At 40.1% G+C, this 16,862-nt stretch overlaps 1 protein-coding gene across 4 annotated transcripts in view; it reads right to left on the bottom strand.

Annotated features, from left to right (window-relative positions):
* Positions 1-2,432: 2,432 nt before the first annotated feature.
* LOC110520610 (neuronal membrane glycoprotein M6-b) overlaps positions 2,433-16,862 on the bottom strand; it is a 52,238-nt gene continuing 37,808 nt past the window's right edge. For 2 of the 4 annotated variants that reach the window (XM_021598005.3, XM_021598004.3), the window contains exons 2-7: positions 13,532-13,718; positions 11,108-11,264; positions 10,579-10,747; positions 7,811-7,884; positions 7,551-7,616; positions 2,433-5,189 (exon numbers count right to left, since the gene is read on the bottom strand). In XM_021598005.3, the coding sequence (XP_021453680.1) occupies positions 5,040-5,189; positions 7,551-7,616; positions 7,811-7,884; positions 10,579-10,747; positions 11,108-11,264; positions 13,532-13,718 (803 nt within the window). In that variant the 3' untranslated portion in view covers positions 2,433-5,039. Of the gene's footprint in view, positions 5,190-5,629; positions 6,833-7,550; positions 7,617-7,810; positions 7,885-10,578; positions 10,748-11,107; positions 11,265-13,531; positions 13,719-16,862 lie in introns of those variants that run through there. The other 2 variants (XM_021598008.3, XM_021598006.3) reach the window with 1 other exon arrangement.

The raw sequence follows: 16,862 nt of genomic DNA, 5'->3' as shown, positions 1-16,862 counted from the left end.
ATGAATGTGAAGCATCTTAAGACCTCAGTGCTGAATCAGTGCCAACCAACAGAGGGTACAGTACATACAGTATGCCATCTGTCTGCCCATACTAAATTTTCCTCCTAACCCCAATTTTTTTGCATTTATTCCCATACCTTTACTGTGGCTCTTGTTTAGAATGACTGCTAGGCATTTCATCATATTACTTACCTATTTTTTTCTTGTTTTTTTTATTTTAGTTGCAGCCCTCCCATATATGCAACATGTGTAGTACCTTATTTTGTTGGAATGAAATTGTGATATGCAAAGAAAAGGAAAGTAAAATGTCTATAGTATGTAGAAGCTGGAAGTAGACGCTTAAACGTTGTTGTTCACTAGTTTTCTCCAATTAAGGGAGGGGTGGTAGGGTTAGAAAGTACTAAAGAAAAATATATCTCTAAAAAAAATATATATTTAAAAAATGATGTGTTTACATGTGGTGTATTTTGTGCTGTTGTTTGGTTAGGGTGATATGTTGTATGTGTTTACAATAGTGTTTTGTGTTGTTTGGTTAGTGTGATATGTTGTATGTGTTTACAATAGTGTTTTGTGTTATTTGGTTAGTGTGATATGTTGTATGTGTTTACAATAGTGTTCTGTGTGTTACTTGGTTAGGGTGATATGTTGTATGTGTTTACAATAGTGTTCTGTGTGTTACTTGGTTAGGGTGATATGTTGTATGTGTTTACCATAGTGTTTTGTGTTGTTTGGTTAGGGTGATATGTTGTATGTGTTTACCATAGTGTTTTGTGTTGTTTGGTTAGGATGATATGTTGAATGTGTTGTAAAGAAATTATTAATAAAGAAAACAAGATAAAAAACAATGACCGCTAGACACATACATGCTATATAGTAATACATCTAGTAATGAATCTAGTAATAAATGCTATATAGTAATACATCTAGTAATGAATCTAGTAATAAATGCTGTATAGTAATACATCTAGTAATGAATCTAGTAATAAATGCTGTATAGTAATACATCTAGTAATGAATCTAGTAATAAATGCTATCTAGTAATACATCTAGTAATGAATCTAGTAATAAATGCTATCTAGTAATACATCTAGTAATGAATCTAGTAATAAATGCTGTATAGTAATACATCTAGTAATGAATCTAGTAATAAATGCTATCTAGTAATACATCTAGTAATGAATATAGTAATAAATGCTATCTAGTAATACATCTAGTAATGAATCTAGTAATAAATGCTATCTAGTAATACATCTAGTAATGAATCTAGTAATAAATACTATCTAGTAATACATCTAGTAATGAATCTAGTAATAAATGCTATCTAGTAATACATCTAGTAATGAATACATCTAGTAATGAAATATCATGTGGCCTTTATCAGGAATAAGTCATATGTTATGCATTCCATAAATGTACACAGGTTGTCTATAATTCACTGTAACAGCAACACATACTACTAAATCACTGTTTTCAAATGTCTATGTTTTAATGGCTGTGTGACTGGCCTCCAGAGTGGCCTTTCACTGGCCCTGCACAATGGTGAGGATGAAGGGCAGCTGGGGCGGCAGGGTAGCCTAGAGTGTTGGACTAGTAACCGAAAGGTTGCAAGTTCGAATCCCCGAGCTGACACGGTACAAATCTGTCGTTCTGCCCCTGAACAGGCAGTTAACCCACTGTTCCTAGGCCGTCATTGAAAATAAGAATTTGTTCTTAACTGACTTGCCTAGTAAAATAAAGGTAAAAAAATATATATATATGATGTATTCTGTGTTGGTTATCCTGTCTGATGATGTATTCTGTGTTGGTTATCCTGTCTGATGATGTATTCTGTGTTGGTTATCCTGTCTGATGATGTATTCTGTGTTGGTTATCCTGTCTGATGGTGTATTCTGTGTTGGTTATCCTGTCTGATGATGTATTCTGTGTGGGTTATCCTGTCTGATGGTGTATTCTGTGTTGGTTATCCTGTCTGATGATGTATTCTGTGTTGGTTATGTATACTGTGTTGGTCATCCTGTCTGATGATGTATGCTGTGTCCTCCTACCCTCACTGATTTACGACCAGAGCATAAAGAGCCTCATTTTGTGTCTCTCTAACTCTCCCTCCAGAGCCCAGCACATTCCAGAGCTACTACTCCAGGACACTACAGGCCCTGAGGAGGCCTCACTGCTCCCCCCCCAGAACAGAAGGAGGCAGAGGAGCCTGAAGAAAAGAAGGCCCCGTCCTCGACAAAGATCCTCTCCATAAAAACATGAAGATGGGCATGGAGCAAAGATGGAGTCAGCGTGTACAGGTTTGACACACACACATAAGTTGAAGAACTGTTGGTGTGTGTGTCTGTGTCTGTGTCTGTTTGTGTGCCTGTGTCTGTCTGTGTACCATGACATTAGGTTTTATGCCCTTTGACATGGAAAATGAATGGCGTACATAATTTAGGAGTACATATTTTTATTTTTTATTTTCATAAAAACAATTAGAGAGAGAGAGAAATGTCAAAGGGGATCCCAGCCAGGACGTTGGATTGGTGTCCTCCTGGTGTTTGATCGGTAGCCATTTTGATTACTATTCTTTTTTGGTACATTTATACACAGGAAGTACTGTATGATGGGACGGTAATGTCATTCAATTCACATCAAAGTCATATTCCTGCAGGCCACTACAAACCTTTTGAATCTGTTGTACTATATTTCAGAGGCCACTTTGTTTACAAAACAATCAAGACATACAGTGGCTTATAAACTTTGGCCGAACCGTATTCCATTCATGGTCAGATTGGCATTTTCAATCATAGGGTGAGGTGTGATGATCAATATTCAGAATACTGTGACAAGTTAAGTATTACCTGAAATAAATTCCCAAGGAAGACCTTGACACTAATAGAAAATACTATAGAGGAGTTATATACTTCAGAACTAAGAAACACCGTGGACTACAATGACATACAGTGGACTAAATTGTTCTCTGGAAACCGGCAAACACTGCCTACCATAGTTGTCAGTACAAATGACTACACATCACCTGTATCACTGCAGAAACAGTTTCTCCTTAATAATGCACTAATGAATAAACGTCAATATTCCTGTAAGTCTCTTCTAAATAACAGATAAAGATTGCATCAGTAATGATGTCAGTATTTTAACAATTGCGCGTAAAAAAAAAAACAATACTGAAATACAATTCAAGAAATTTAGAAAACATTTTTTTGTTTGTTCTTTTAAGTGGTTATATTTTCAATAAAAAAAACAAGATTGAAACATCACAAAAAAAATAAACTGCTGACTTGTAACATGTTTAAATTGTACAGATCAACACCCTAACACAGAGTTATCTCAGCTTGAATGGAGAACGGTTATTGTTCACTGACTTGCACTGTCTAAATCACAAGGTTTGCCATGGTAACAAAGCACATGAACATTTAGTTTCAGAACACTAGTTTTCTCTCAACCAAGTAAAATGTAAGCCTGTTGTATCTTGTAGTTACAGGGATAACGATTCGACAATCGCAAATGGGAATTTCAAGTCACACATGGGAATTTGGGATGAACTGTGGAAGATCATACACTATACAATAAGAAGCATTTATTCATCCCAACGATACTTTGGACATACAAGCCCCTCTGTGCAACAAACCATCCTCATGTTTAATAGTCAAATTTGACCTTTATTTTTCATCTCACAAAGACATTAATCAAGACATTTTAAATTATATGTAGACTGTCTATAAAAATGCTACATTTGAAAAACTAAAACGATACTAATTATTAACCATGGAATCACACAATGGCCATGTATTAAGATGAAATATTTTGGTCAGTCTAACTGTATAATTTTATTGGCACCATTCACTTGCCAGGGTAAAATAAATAAACTAAAATTGTAAGTTCTAATGGTGTAAGGACTAATGGTGTAAGGACTAATGGTGTAAGGACTAAAAATGTAAAGGATTCCTCCTAAAAGGACTCAAATTTAAAAACCCAACCGCCACAGGTTTGTTTACAGTTACATGGGCACGTGGTTATCTCAGCTAAAATACCTGTGCATGTTCAGTAAGTGTACCTGCGTAGGCATGAGGTAGTTCCTCTTTTAGGGAATTAGGATTTTACATCATTATTACATCAATTCAAACATTAACATTTTAGTTGGAATGTAACTTGTGAAATTCTAGAATCAGAATGATCACACCTATTTAAACTCAAACTACTAGCAAGAGAACAGTTTTTTTAAACCCTAACAGTTTGAAATGGGCAGAGGGGCAACGTAAACACCTTGTCAAAGAAGCCAACACATACATGTTCTGTTGCACAATAGAATGTTGTTTTGCCTTCACATTCCTCCTCTTCATATGCTCTCCATTCAGAGCCAGGAGGAACTAACTTGTTTGCAATTAGCAACAGGACATTGCACCACTTGTGCAACATCTGTGATGTTGTAAGGCGTTTCATGTTGTGCTATGAGGTGTAATCAAAACTGCATCTTTGATAAAAAAAATAATAATAAAAAAACGGATTCTCTTCTCGCTGACAAGAACTTCCCCGCTCTTCCTTATTCATAATGGCCGACAGTTAGACCAGAATCACAACAGAACACTCTAAAACACGCTTCATTATTTATTTCCTTCGTGTTTTAGAATAGTGCAATGTTTCAAGTTCACCAGCAATCACTGGTTAGAAAAAAATCAAAATAAGAAAAAAATAAATCGCAACAAAAACATTCCTATGAAAATTAGAAAAATAAAAACAAAAGTATATTCACACAAGAAACAGAGGTTCTGACACAGATGTCTTGATCAGTTAGTTGTAGAAAGAGACATTGATGCATTAGTTTGTTAGGAGCCGCATTACTACTGCGCTGAATGAGGGCAGCTGGCAGGTTATGGGTTCTCTTGGTCAGACCGCCTGAGATGGCGTGTGTGTGTGTGTGTGTGTGTGTGTGTGTGTGTGTGTGTGTGTGTGTGTGTGTGTGTGTGTGTGTGTGTGTGTGTGTGTGTGTGTGTGTGTGTGTGTGTGTGTGTGTGTGTGTGTGGACCAGGGCGTAATCCTTATGTGTAGGAATTGAGGCATTCCTTTGAACGAGACGTGAAGTCATGCAGCTCCTGCTCTTCCTTCAGTTTGATGTCCTGGTAGGCATGCATGCGACTGGCATCCTTTAGGTAGGCCCAGTTTGCTGAAAGAATCATGAGGAAGTGGATCTGGAAGAGAGGGCCGAGGTGGATGGCCAGTGAGCATGGTAAGATGCAAAGCAGGCTACATGAGGCAGAGCTAGGTCACACGCACGCACACACACACACACACACACGCACACACGCACGCACACACGCGCGCGCACACACACACACACAGAGAAAACACAATGTTAAGCAGACAACAGACACACCTTCAAAGTAATGCCATTATCCTCAACACTACTAACATGATTATTAAAGAATATTACAGAGACATTTAAAAAGGGGAGAGGGAGAGGAAGGGTAGTGGGGTTTTAGGTTTTGCATGCCAGCTTGATGATGAAGGTGGTTAGTAGAGGTTAGAGGGGCATTGGATTGTGGTATGAGATGGAACAGGTTTTCTGTCACTGGTACTGTTCTCAGTGTCTCTTTTTCATTTGAGAAGAAATATAAAACCATTGGGGATATTTTGTACACAAAGATTGTTTATTTTGTATAGAAAGAGAAAAATAATAACTACAAGTCTTCAAAAATCTTCGGAAATAATTAAATATTTATGGAAATATGGAATATAAGTAATCATAAACAGATTAAGGAATCCAAATGAAATAAAGTAAGCATGCAGGCTCAGTGTTAAAAAAAAACAACAACAACAGTGGCTCTTTAAAAAAAAATGTAATGTTTCTGAATGAGTCAAAGTGGAAGAAACCAATCAAAACTATCAGCTGAAGCTATGAAGGCATCAGGTCCCATAGCAATTACATTACTCCTCTAAAACAAGAACACTTCCTTTATGAAATATATGAAGTCATCAACTGAGGCTATATACCTTGATGGAAAATATACCCCTGGTACTGGGATTACCCTTCACAATACTAGTTATATGTGCAGTTATTGGTTTTGAAATGCTGTTCATCCTTGTCTGCGTCATCTTACGTGTGAAGACTATCTGTATCTATATATCTATATACGACTGAGGAACTAGTTTGTAATAGAAGCTTGTAATACTGACAATTCAAATTCACTGTGTAACACTTTGTGTCTTGCACCAAGAAAATACAAAAGTACACACGATCAATCCTAAAACATTAATGGGGGAAAGGCACTTTTCCAAGCCTGGCTGGTCTTCTGACAAATTGAACATTAGCAAAAAACAAATACATTTTCACCCCAAATTTAAGCACGATGGTCATGGCAACTGACGGAGAACTCCTTCATAATACAGTATTGTTCTCAGATTGTGTTTTTTGTCTTCCTCTTCCACGCCTACTGTTTATTAGCCAGAGTGCTATTCATTTAAGGGAGTTATTACTGATTTATTGTCCTAATCAGATCTTAACAAGAAATGGAGAAAAGCATAACCCTCTCAACTTTACACCAGCCCATTCTTAAGACAATTCTCTTCAGGTACAGTTGGTCCTTCAGGCAAACCTATCTCTGGATAACACATGCTAAAAGATGCATACAATCAGCTATTTACACTTTAGGTGAAGGCTAATGGAGATATGTTGCTGTCTATTTTTAGTCCGTGTAGTAAGTGGCTGCTGTCTACTCAGAGCCGTGTCATAGACCGTGTCTCTGAACACCAGTTAAAACTTAGTGCAGCAGTCTTCTCGACTCTTAAACTTCAAAACGGCAAAGTTATAAGTGGTAGCCATCATGTAGATCAGCTGGTGGAAGAGAACAGAATACAGGCGGTAAGAGAACGCCCCAAGGACATGCATGTGCATGGCTGCCATATTTTGGCAACAACTGATGTTTCAACTTTTTACTTGTAAAAAAAAAAAAAAACACAAGTACTAGTAAAATATTCATGTTTGTCACCTATATATATATATGAGTTCAATGGAACCCTATGAAACACTCTTTGGTAGCAATCAGAGAGGAAAAAGGGACTGCATGGCCTTGACAGAGAATTTCCCTCTTCTATCATTACTCATTGTTTTCAAAACACCCAAGACGGGACTCTATACTCTTCGGAAATGGGGCGCCCTTAGTTCAAAGAACTCTGATGTAGTCTACACATGTTTATATCCTTACAGATATTCCCCTTTGTACTGTATAAACATAGCCATGTGTCCCGATACAGGACAAACGTCCACCCTGTTTCTACTTTCCTAAAATAAGTCTGGGGCCCGGGGCATCTAAGCAGATGGTTTACAGAGAATGGGATTGGAGTTGTGGAAAAGTCTACGGGTATTCTGCCTTACAGTCAGAGGTTACATAAACCATATGGGAAATGAGGAGAGGAGCACTGGATTCATGATCTACAGTCAGATACAAACTGCAAGGATGGACTGAAGGAGAGGATGAGAGAGAGAGAGAGAGAGAAGAGAGAGAGAGGAGAGAGAGAGAGAGAGAGAGAGAGAGAGAGAGAGATGAACTTACCAGAGCAATGACAGTGGCCCCGGCTCCAGCACATGCTATGATGTACAGGTGGTAGGACAGGTAGAACTGAAAAAGACATTCATGTGATTGAACACAGTACCAGTACAGTAACTCATTGTGAATACAGATGTGTGTTTTTCTGTGGCCCTTGCACTGTTATTGTGAGCATGCATCTCAAAAGTAATGGCACCCACATAATAGACAGTACAGTATATCACTGGTCAAAATAATGACTGAGGATGGGAGGAGAGATGCCTTACCTCACTGGTATTACAGATGTCTCCAAGTGTGGACCCACAAGCCTTGCCTGGCGATGCGTTCCAGGGGATGATACCTGCAGACAGTCGTTCAATTCAAAGGTTAATATTGACACAGCAAATTCCTCACATCATGTCATCAGTATTCATAGAATTCATATAGATACACAGTAAAGGAACCATCCTTATTTGGCCATAGCCACATATCACATTCAAATTTACGATATGGTTATAACTTAGATGAAATCTCCATTAAAATGTCATGCTTGTAGAGTGGAGTGTAACAAACCTGTACAAGGTGACACACTGGTCATTTTAGGCTGTTATAATGTCTTATTTCTGCTATAAAACCTGAGAGGAGACGGAGGATATCGAGCCAGAGAAAAGATGCCACAAGTGGTATTTGGTATTTTATTAGGAACCCCATTAGCTGTTGCGAAAGCCACACCTACTCTTCCTGGGTTCCACACAAAACATGAAACATGACATTTTTCCAACAATTGTTTACAGACAGATTATTTCACTTATAATTCACTGTATCACAATTCCAGTGGGTCAGAAACGTACATACCCTAAGTTGACTGTGACTTTAAACAGCTTGGAAAATTCCAGAAAATGATGTCATGGCTTGAGAAGTTCTGACATCATTTGAGTCAATTGGAGGAGTACCTGTGGATGTATTTCAAGGCCTACCTTCAAACTCAGTGCCTCTTTGCTTGACATAATGGGAAAATCAAAATAAATCAGCTAAGACCTTAGACCTTAAAAGTCTGGTTCATCCTTGGGAGCAATATCCAAATGCCTGAAGGCACCACATTCATCTGTTCAAATAATAGTATACAAGTATAAACACCATGGGACCACGCAGCCGTCATACCGCTCAGGAAGGAGACGCGTTCTGTCTCCTAGAGATGAACGTACTTTGGTGTGAAACATGGAAATGACTTTGTGAAGATGCTGGAGGAAACAGGTACAAAAGTATCCATATCCACAGTAAAACAAGTCCTATATCGACATAACCTGAAATTCCGCTCAGCAAGGAAGAAGCCACTGCTCCAAAATCACCATAAAAAAAGCCAAACTATAGTTTGCAACTGCACATGGGGACAAAGATCGTACATTTTCGAGAAATGTCCTCTGGTCTCATGAAGCAAAAAATAGAACTGTTTGGCCATAATGACCATCGTTATGTTTGGAGGTAAAAGGGGGATGCTTGCAAGCCGAAGAACACCATCCCAACCGTGAAGCTCGGGGGTGGCAGCATCATGTTGTGAGGGTGCACTGCTGCAGGAGGGACTGGTGCACTTCACAAAATAGATGGCATCATAATGGGGGAAAATTATGTGGATATAATGAAGCAACATCTCAAGACATCAGTTAAAGCTTGATTGCAAATGGGTCTTCCAAATGGACAATGACCCCAAGCATACTTCCAAAGTTGTGGCAAAATGGCTTAAGGACAACAAAGTCAAGTTATTGGAGTGGCCATCACAAACAATGACCTCAATCCTATATAAAATGTGTGGGCAGAACTGAAAAAGAGTGTGCAAGCAAGGAGGCCTACAAACCTGACTCAGTTACACCAGCTCTGTCAGGAAAAATGGGTCAAAATTCACCCAACATATTGTGGGAAGCTTGTGGAAGGCTACCCCAAATGTTTGACCCAAGTTAAACCATTTAAAGGCAATGCTACCAAATACTAATTGAGTGTATGTAAACTTCTGACCCACTGGGAATGTAATGGAATAAATAAAAACTGAAATAAATCATTCTCTCTACTATTCTGACATTTCACATTCTTAAAAGAAAGTGTTGATCCTAACTGACCTAAGACAGTGAATTTTTACTAGGATTAAATGTCAGGAATCGTGAAAAACTGAGTTTAAATGTATTTGGCTAAGGTGTATGTAAACTTCCGAGTTCAACTGTACATTTAAAAATGGCACATGTAGCCTACATATCAATGCATACACACAAACTATCTAGATCAAATAGGGGAGAGGCATGGCACCGTGAGGTGTTGCTTTATCTCTAATGGCTCTATATTATACTGTACGCTTTCTTGAATTTGGGGACTGTGAAAAGTCCCCTGGTGGCATGTCTGATGGGGTAAGTGTGTGTGTCAGAGCTGTGTGTAGGTTGACTATACAAACAATTTGGAGTTTTCAACACATTCATGTTTGTTATAAAAAGAGGAAGTGATGCAGTCAGTCTCTCCTCAGCTCTTAGCCAGGAGAAACTGGCATGGGTAGTTTTGTAATACTAATATTTACCACACTAACGTGTTGGCTCTCAGCCACTAAAAATCTCTCCTTATCTTTATACACACCATTGGAGGCTTCTGAGGGAAGAACGACTCATGATGATGGCTGGAACGGAGCAAATAGATTGGCATCAAACCTTGTGTTTGATGTATTTGATACCATTCCACATATTCCCCTCCAGCCATTAACACTAGCCAATCCTCCCCAATTAAGGTGCCACCAACCTCCTGTGATACACACCAATAGAAATCAGTGATCCACAGCCTCAACAGGCAACTGTACACATAAAGTATTGGAAACACCTGCTCTGTGTTATGGGTAGAAGGGACCCTGGATGGTTTTGGTCATATTCATTATGGCACAGCGTAGAGATAATGTTGCAACGGGAAGACAAAACAAGCCTTTCTTATTGGAAGAGTTCAGGTAATCCCTCTCAGTTTCAGTCTGTTTTCTTTCACATGGTGCCTAATGAAGATGACCTTGGCTGTAACTCCGGTTTTCCCTTACCGTACTGACGAACGTCGACACAGATGGTGTCCACGTTGGTGAGGTTAGCCACAGGTGACCTCATGGCGTTGCAGGTGGACCAGATGTTGTAGAAGAGGAAGACGGGCACGGCGGAGAAACCAAACACACCCAGCCAGGCGATACCCAGGATGTAGGTCAGGAACACAAACTGAGAAAACACACGTACAAAAATAGCATCACATTGGCATTAGGAAGATCTGGATCATAACTAGTATTTTCATAGCTGTTGTTTGTGTCTATTTGACCGGTAGGCATAAAAGAGAGGGCATGCTTTCGTGTCCGTTTGCGAAGAGTATTTGCTCAGACGTCGTCATTATGTCATCAGCTTGTTTGATTGATCACATTAAAACAGAACTCAGGTGTCCACGTGGTTCGGGTTGAGTACATAAAAACAAAGACTGGCTTGTTGCATGAAATTTGGTCTGATCAAGAGTGCAGTGAGTTTCGTTGTTTGGTGTAAGTTCAGTGCACGGTTAACACAGTCCAGTGGTTCACTTTAGTTACGTACCATGCCGCTAATACAGCGTCCACAGATGGTGGTCTTGAACTCGCTGTGCAGCTCCTTCACAGCGCTGGTGGTGTAGAAGCCCTCGGCCAGCAGGATGATTCCGTAGAGGAAGAAGAAGGAGGCGATGCCATAGATGACGTACTGCATCAGCTGTATTCTGTATAGGAGCAAATCCCACATAAACCCGCTCTGTGTTCTGTCCATTAGGGATAATCCAATATTATAATATAATGTTATGTTTCAGCCTCCAACATGAGGCTAGATGAGAAACCGTAAATGTGACAGGTGTTTGGAGGACATATTGGCACGGTTTGCCTGCCCTCGAAGACGGTGTTTGGAGGATATATTGGCACAGTTTGAGATGGAACGGAGTTCCATGCAATAATGGCGCTATATAATACTGTACGCTTTCTTGAATTTGTTCTGGATTTTGAGACTGTGAAAATACCCCTGGTGGTATGTCTGATGGGGTAAGTGTGTGTGTCAGAGCTGTGTGTAGGTTGACTATACAAACAATTTGGAGTTTTCAACACATTCATGTTTGTTATAAAAAGAGGAAGTGATGCAGTCAGTCTCTCCTCAGCTCTTAGCCAAGAGAAACTGGCATGGGTAGTTTTGTTATACTAATATTTACCACACTAACGTGTTGGCTCTCAGCCACTAAAAACCTCTCCTTTATACACACCAGTGGAGGCTTCTGAGGGAAGAACGACTCATGATGATGGCTGGAACGGAGCAAATAGATTGGCATCATACCTTGGTCTTGGGCCTAACAACACCCGTGCCAAGATATCTTCCAAACACCGGCTTCTCTGGCATTATCACTTAAGTACACGTGACATTAAAACTTGAAAATTGAAATTAAAATGGGCACTCACAGAGACTCCCCTTAAACCTCATAACAAAACACTTGTCCTGTTCTTCCTCTCCTCTATGTTTCTCCTCTCTTGCTATAGACTAATGGATCTAAAAGAGGTCTCATCTGGGGTAAGGTGCAAGCAGAGGTTTTTATTTGATAAAAAAATAGCTGTTGTGATGAGCTCATTGAAGAAAAGATATCTATATAAAAGTACCTGTAATTCATTGATAGGGCTTATCTATGCTAGGCGGCTCAGCTCACTAAGACTAAAAGGGTTGTGCTGATTAAAGAAGCAATAAAACTGGCCTTCTTTAGACAAGTTGAGTTTCTGGAGCATCAGCATTTGCGGTTTCGATTACAGGATCAAAATGGCCAGAAACAAAGGACTTTCTTCTGAAACTCATCAGTCTATTCTTGTTCTGAGAAATTATCGCTATTCCATGTGAGAAATTGCCAAGAAACTGAAGATCTTGCACAACGCTGTGTACTGCTCCCTTCACAGAACAGTGCAAACTGGCACTAACCAGAATAGAAAGAGGAGTGGGAGGCCTCGGTGCACAACTGAGCAAGAGGACAAGTACACTAGAGTGTCTAGTTTGAGAATCAGGTGCCTCACAAGTCCTCAACTGGCAGCTTCATTAAATAGTAATCTTCACTGTTGATGTTGAGACTGGTGTTTTGCGGGTACTATTTAATGAAGCTGCCAGATGAGGACTTGTGAGGCATCTCAGTTGTGCACCGGGGCCTCCCACTCCTCTTTCTATTCTGGTTAGAGGCAGTTTGCGCTGTATCTGTGATGGGAGTAGTACAAAGCGTTGTACGAGATTTCTCGCATGTAATAGCCTTCATTTCTCAAAACAAGAATATGAGTTTCAGAAGAAAATGATTTGTTTCTGGCCATTTTGAGCCTGTAATCGAACCCGCTCCAGATACTCAACTAGTCTAAAGAAGGCCAGTATTATTGCATCTTTAATCAGAAAAACAGTTTCCAGCTGTGCTAACATAATTACAAAAGGGTTTCTAATGATCAATTAGCCTTTTAAAATTATAAAGTTGGATTAGCTAACACAATGTGCCATTGGAACACAGGAGTGATGGTTGCTGATAATGGACCTCTGTACGCCTATGTAGATATTCCATGAAAAAAAGCATCCGTTTCCAGCTACAATAGTCATTTACAACATTAACAACGTCTACACTGTGTTTCTGATCAATTTGATGTATTATAATGGACGGAAAAAATGTTATTTACTTTCAAAAACAAGGACATTTCTAAGAGACCCCAATCTTTTTAATGGTAGTGTATAACTGGTAGAAATAGTTAATTTTTTCAGGATATCGTTGTAAACATATAGCCACTACTACTGCCTGGATTGACATGTACGGGTTTGGGGGACCAGTTGTATCTTAATAATGCTCTACTCTGGCCATTCAGTTGGATACTTACGGTTAGCCAGGCCTTAATTATAGCTTATAGGATATCACTAGGGAGCATTGCTTTTCATGGACAGGTTAAGGTCAAGGACTCCTAGCCCTACTCATGGGGTCAGGGTTCGGTCACTCACACGTCGGTCAGCATGGCGTGGTCAGAGGTGACTTTGGAGAAGTGGTTCTCCAGGATGGTAAGGGTGCCGGTGAGGGCCACATGGCCGCAGCCACAGAACAGGGCCACGCCGGAGAAACATAGGATGGTGGCCACCAGCGATGCATACGGCACCCCGCCCAGACACTTGATGCAGCACTCGAAGCAACCTCCATGGAAACACAGAGAGAGAGAGAGAAACAAATAGGGAGAACAGTCAACTTGTTGATTGGGGGGGTGATATTTAACCATTTTAGAGTGATTATTTTTTTAATATGATTTGTCAGTACATTATGTAAATGTTTTGCTGATACAGTGGTTCAGTTTTTGTGACTTTCATCACAGAATAGTCAAAAGCAGTAATTGTTGTCTTTTGAGAGAGACAATACATTTTTTATTTATTCTTCTGTGCGCTTTTCACTGGGCCAAATTGGCCATTTTGGTCATATTGGTCAACCTGATATTTCTTAAACCATTGCAAAGTCCATATAAGGGGGTTGTGTTTCACTCCATCATACTCAGAAGAGCTGACGTATTGGTCCAGCACTTAAATCATATACATGGTCATCTTCACACTAGTCCATGGGCTGAGCTTAGGGACAACTTTCAAGTTCAACTCACTGAAACATTCAAATGAGCTGTTGCATAACCAATGACAGTACAGTCGAGGTAATTTAATTCTTCACTGTTTATCAGAACTCAGTAAGAACATGTACTGACTTTCTCAACCTCCTCTAAATGACTCATCATTGCAGACTCCCCACCTACCAATACACTACAAAAACTATGTACACACACTACCAACACACATGTAGCGTGGACAGTGGAGTGGTATTTTAATGAGGTATGAGTGAATGATGATCAAATCTTGAACTTGTGGACTACTCATCAAGATAGAATGAGACTTAACTTGCCATCTGGTATGGGCATCTATCTGCCTGCCTGCCTGCCTGCCTGCCTGTCTGTCTGTCTGTCTGTCTGTCTGTGCAGCCAGGAAGGGCAGTCTATCCTGACTATTCATCGGCAGAATTAAAGTGCACTAATGGGAGGCAGACAGGTCAGTACTGTGCTGTGGTTTCCAGCCAAACCCTAATGGAAATCAATGGCTATTCATAATGGCAGAATGCAGAATGTACCTGTTTCGTGGTAGATTGTATCGTGGTAGATTGTATCATGGTAGACTGTGAAATGGTAGACTGTATTGTGCTAGATTGTATCGTGGTAGATTGTATCGTGGTAGACTGTATCGTGGTAGATTGTATCGTGGTAGATTGTATCATGGTAGACTGTGTCGTGGTAGACTGTATCGTGGAAGACTGTATCGTGGTAGACTGTGCCATGGTAGACTGTGCCGTGGTAGACTGTATCGTGGTAGACTGTATCGTGGTAGACTGTGTCGTGGTAGACTATCGTGGTAGACTATATCGTGCTAGACTATCTTGCTAGATTGTACACTGTATCGTGGTAGACTGTATCGTGGTAGATTGTGTCGTGGTAGACTGTATCGTGATAGACTTTATTGTGGTAGACTGTATCGTGCTAGACTATTGTGCTAGACTATTGTGCTAGATTGTATCGTGGTAGATTGTATCGTGGTAGACTGTATCGTGGTAGACTGTATCGTGGAAGACTGTATCGTGGTAGAATGCATCGTGGTAGACTGTATCGTGGTAGATTGTATCATGGTAGACTGTATTGTGACTGTATCGTGGAAGACTGTATCGTCGTAGATTGTATCATGGTAGACTGTATTGTGACTGTATCGTGGTAGACTGTATTGTGGTAGACTGCATCATGGTAGACTGTATCGTGGTAGACTGTATCGTGGTAGACTATCGTGGTAGACTGTATCATGCTAGACTATCGTGCTAGATTGTACGTGGTAGATTGTATCGTGGTAGATTGTATCATGGTAGACTGTATTGTGACTGTATCGTGGTAGACTGTATTGTGGTAGACTGTATCGTAGTAGACTGTATCATGGTAGACTGTATCATGGTAGATTGTATCGTGGTAGACTATCATGGTAGACTGTATCGTGGTAGACTGTATTGTGGTAGACTGTATCGTAGTAGACTGCATCATGGTAGACTGTATCATGGTAGATTGTATCGTGGTAGACTATCATGGTAGACTGTATCGTGGTAGACTGTATCGTGGTAGACTGTATCGTGGTAGACTGTATCGTGGTAGATTGTATCGTGGTAGATTGTATTGTGGTAGACTGTATCGTCGTAGATTGTATCGTACTAGATTGTATCATGGTAGACTGTATCATGGTAGACTGTATCATGGTAGGTGTAGTTCTGATGAACTAGCAGAGCAGTGCCTCTGGACAGACAGTATGTCAACAGTGCACAATGTGTTTGCAATAAGATCCATATATTTAGAAAGATGTTGTATTTCAAACAGCGGACTGTAGATGTGTAGCATGACCTGGTCCTGGTTGAGGAGGTGCGTATGTGAAGGTCTTATTAATGTGTGTTCCGTAGAACTGTACGCAGAGATTCATAGATTCACCTTGATTGTGTCCCAGACAACTGTTTCCTCCATTGGATATGATCTGAATGGAGGCTTAGTAACTGTGTAGAGGACATGGCACTAAATACATTTACAGGCATGATTTCAGCATCACATTAACTGTCCATTGGTGCATGTTCTAGAATCTAGAGTCTATTCCAATGTAGAACTCTGACATTGAGAGACAGGGCATAATATGCCTATTGAAATCCAGACCTCTTGCATGAGGCAGGAATCCTGAAAGTTCGTTAGTGTTTATCCTCTTTCTCTGGCCTGACAAAGGACATTAAAACAGATATATTATCATCAGAGCAGGGCCATTCAACAGTTGTGTGTTGTCAGAAAGTTCATCCCGTAGCCTTTTGTGTCACAGAGGGATAAAAACATTTTTGTCCGAGGGCTGGTGAATAGCAGTTGCCATGGCAGCATGTTAACCACAACCCAGTGAGTGTGCTCGCAGCAAAGCCCAGCAGAGTGGTTAACTCGGCCCACATTTCCCACACAGACACACATGGCAGGCAGGGCCAGGGAGAGTGAGACGGGACCAACATGAAATACACCTCAGGCCCAGTCAAATACTACCTGGTATAGTTCTACCTGATATAGATCTACCTGATATAGTTCTACCTTGTATAGTTCTACTAGTTCTACCTGGTATAGTTCTAACTGGTGTAGTTCTACTAGATCTGCCTGGTATAGTTCTACTAGTTCTACCTGATATAGTTCTACCTGGTATAGTTCTACCTGGTATAGTTCTACTAGTTCTACCTGGTATAGTTCTACTAGTTCTACCT

Source organism: Oncorhynchus mykiss, chromosome 3 (genome assembly GCF_057628025.1).
Source record: "Oncorhynchus mykiss isolate SJ-2025 chromosome 3, ASM5762802v1, whole genome shotgun sequence".
Lineage (NCBI taxonomy): Eukaryota > Metazoa > Chordata > Actinopteri > Salmoniformes > Salmonidae > Oncorhynchus > Oncorhynchus mykiss.
Note: the sequence above shows the minus strand (reverse complement) of the source record. Positions and strands in the feature narration are given on the sequence as shown.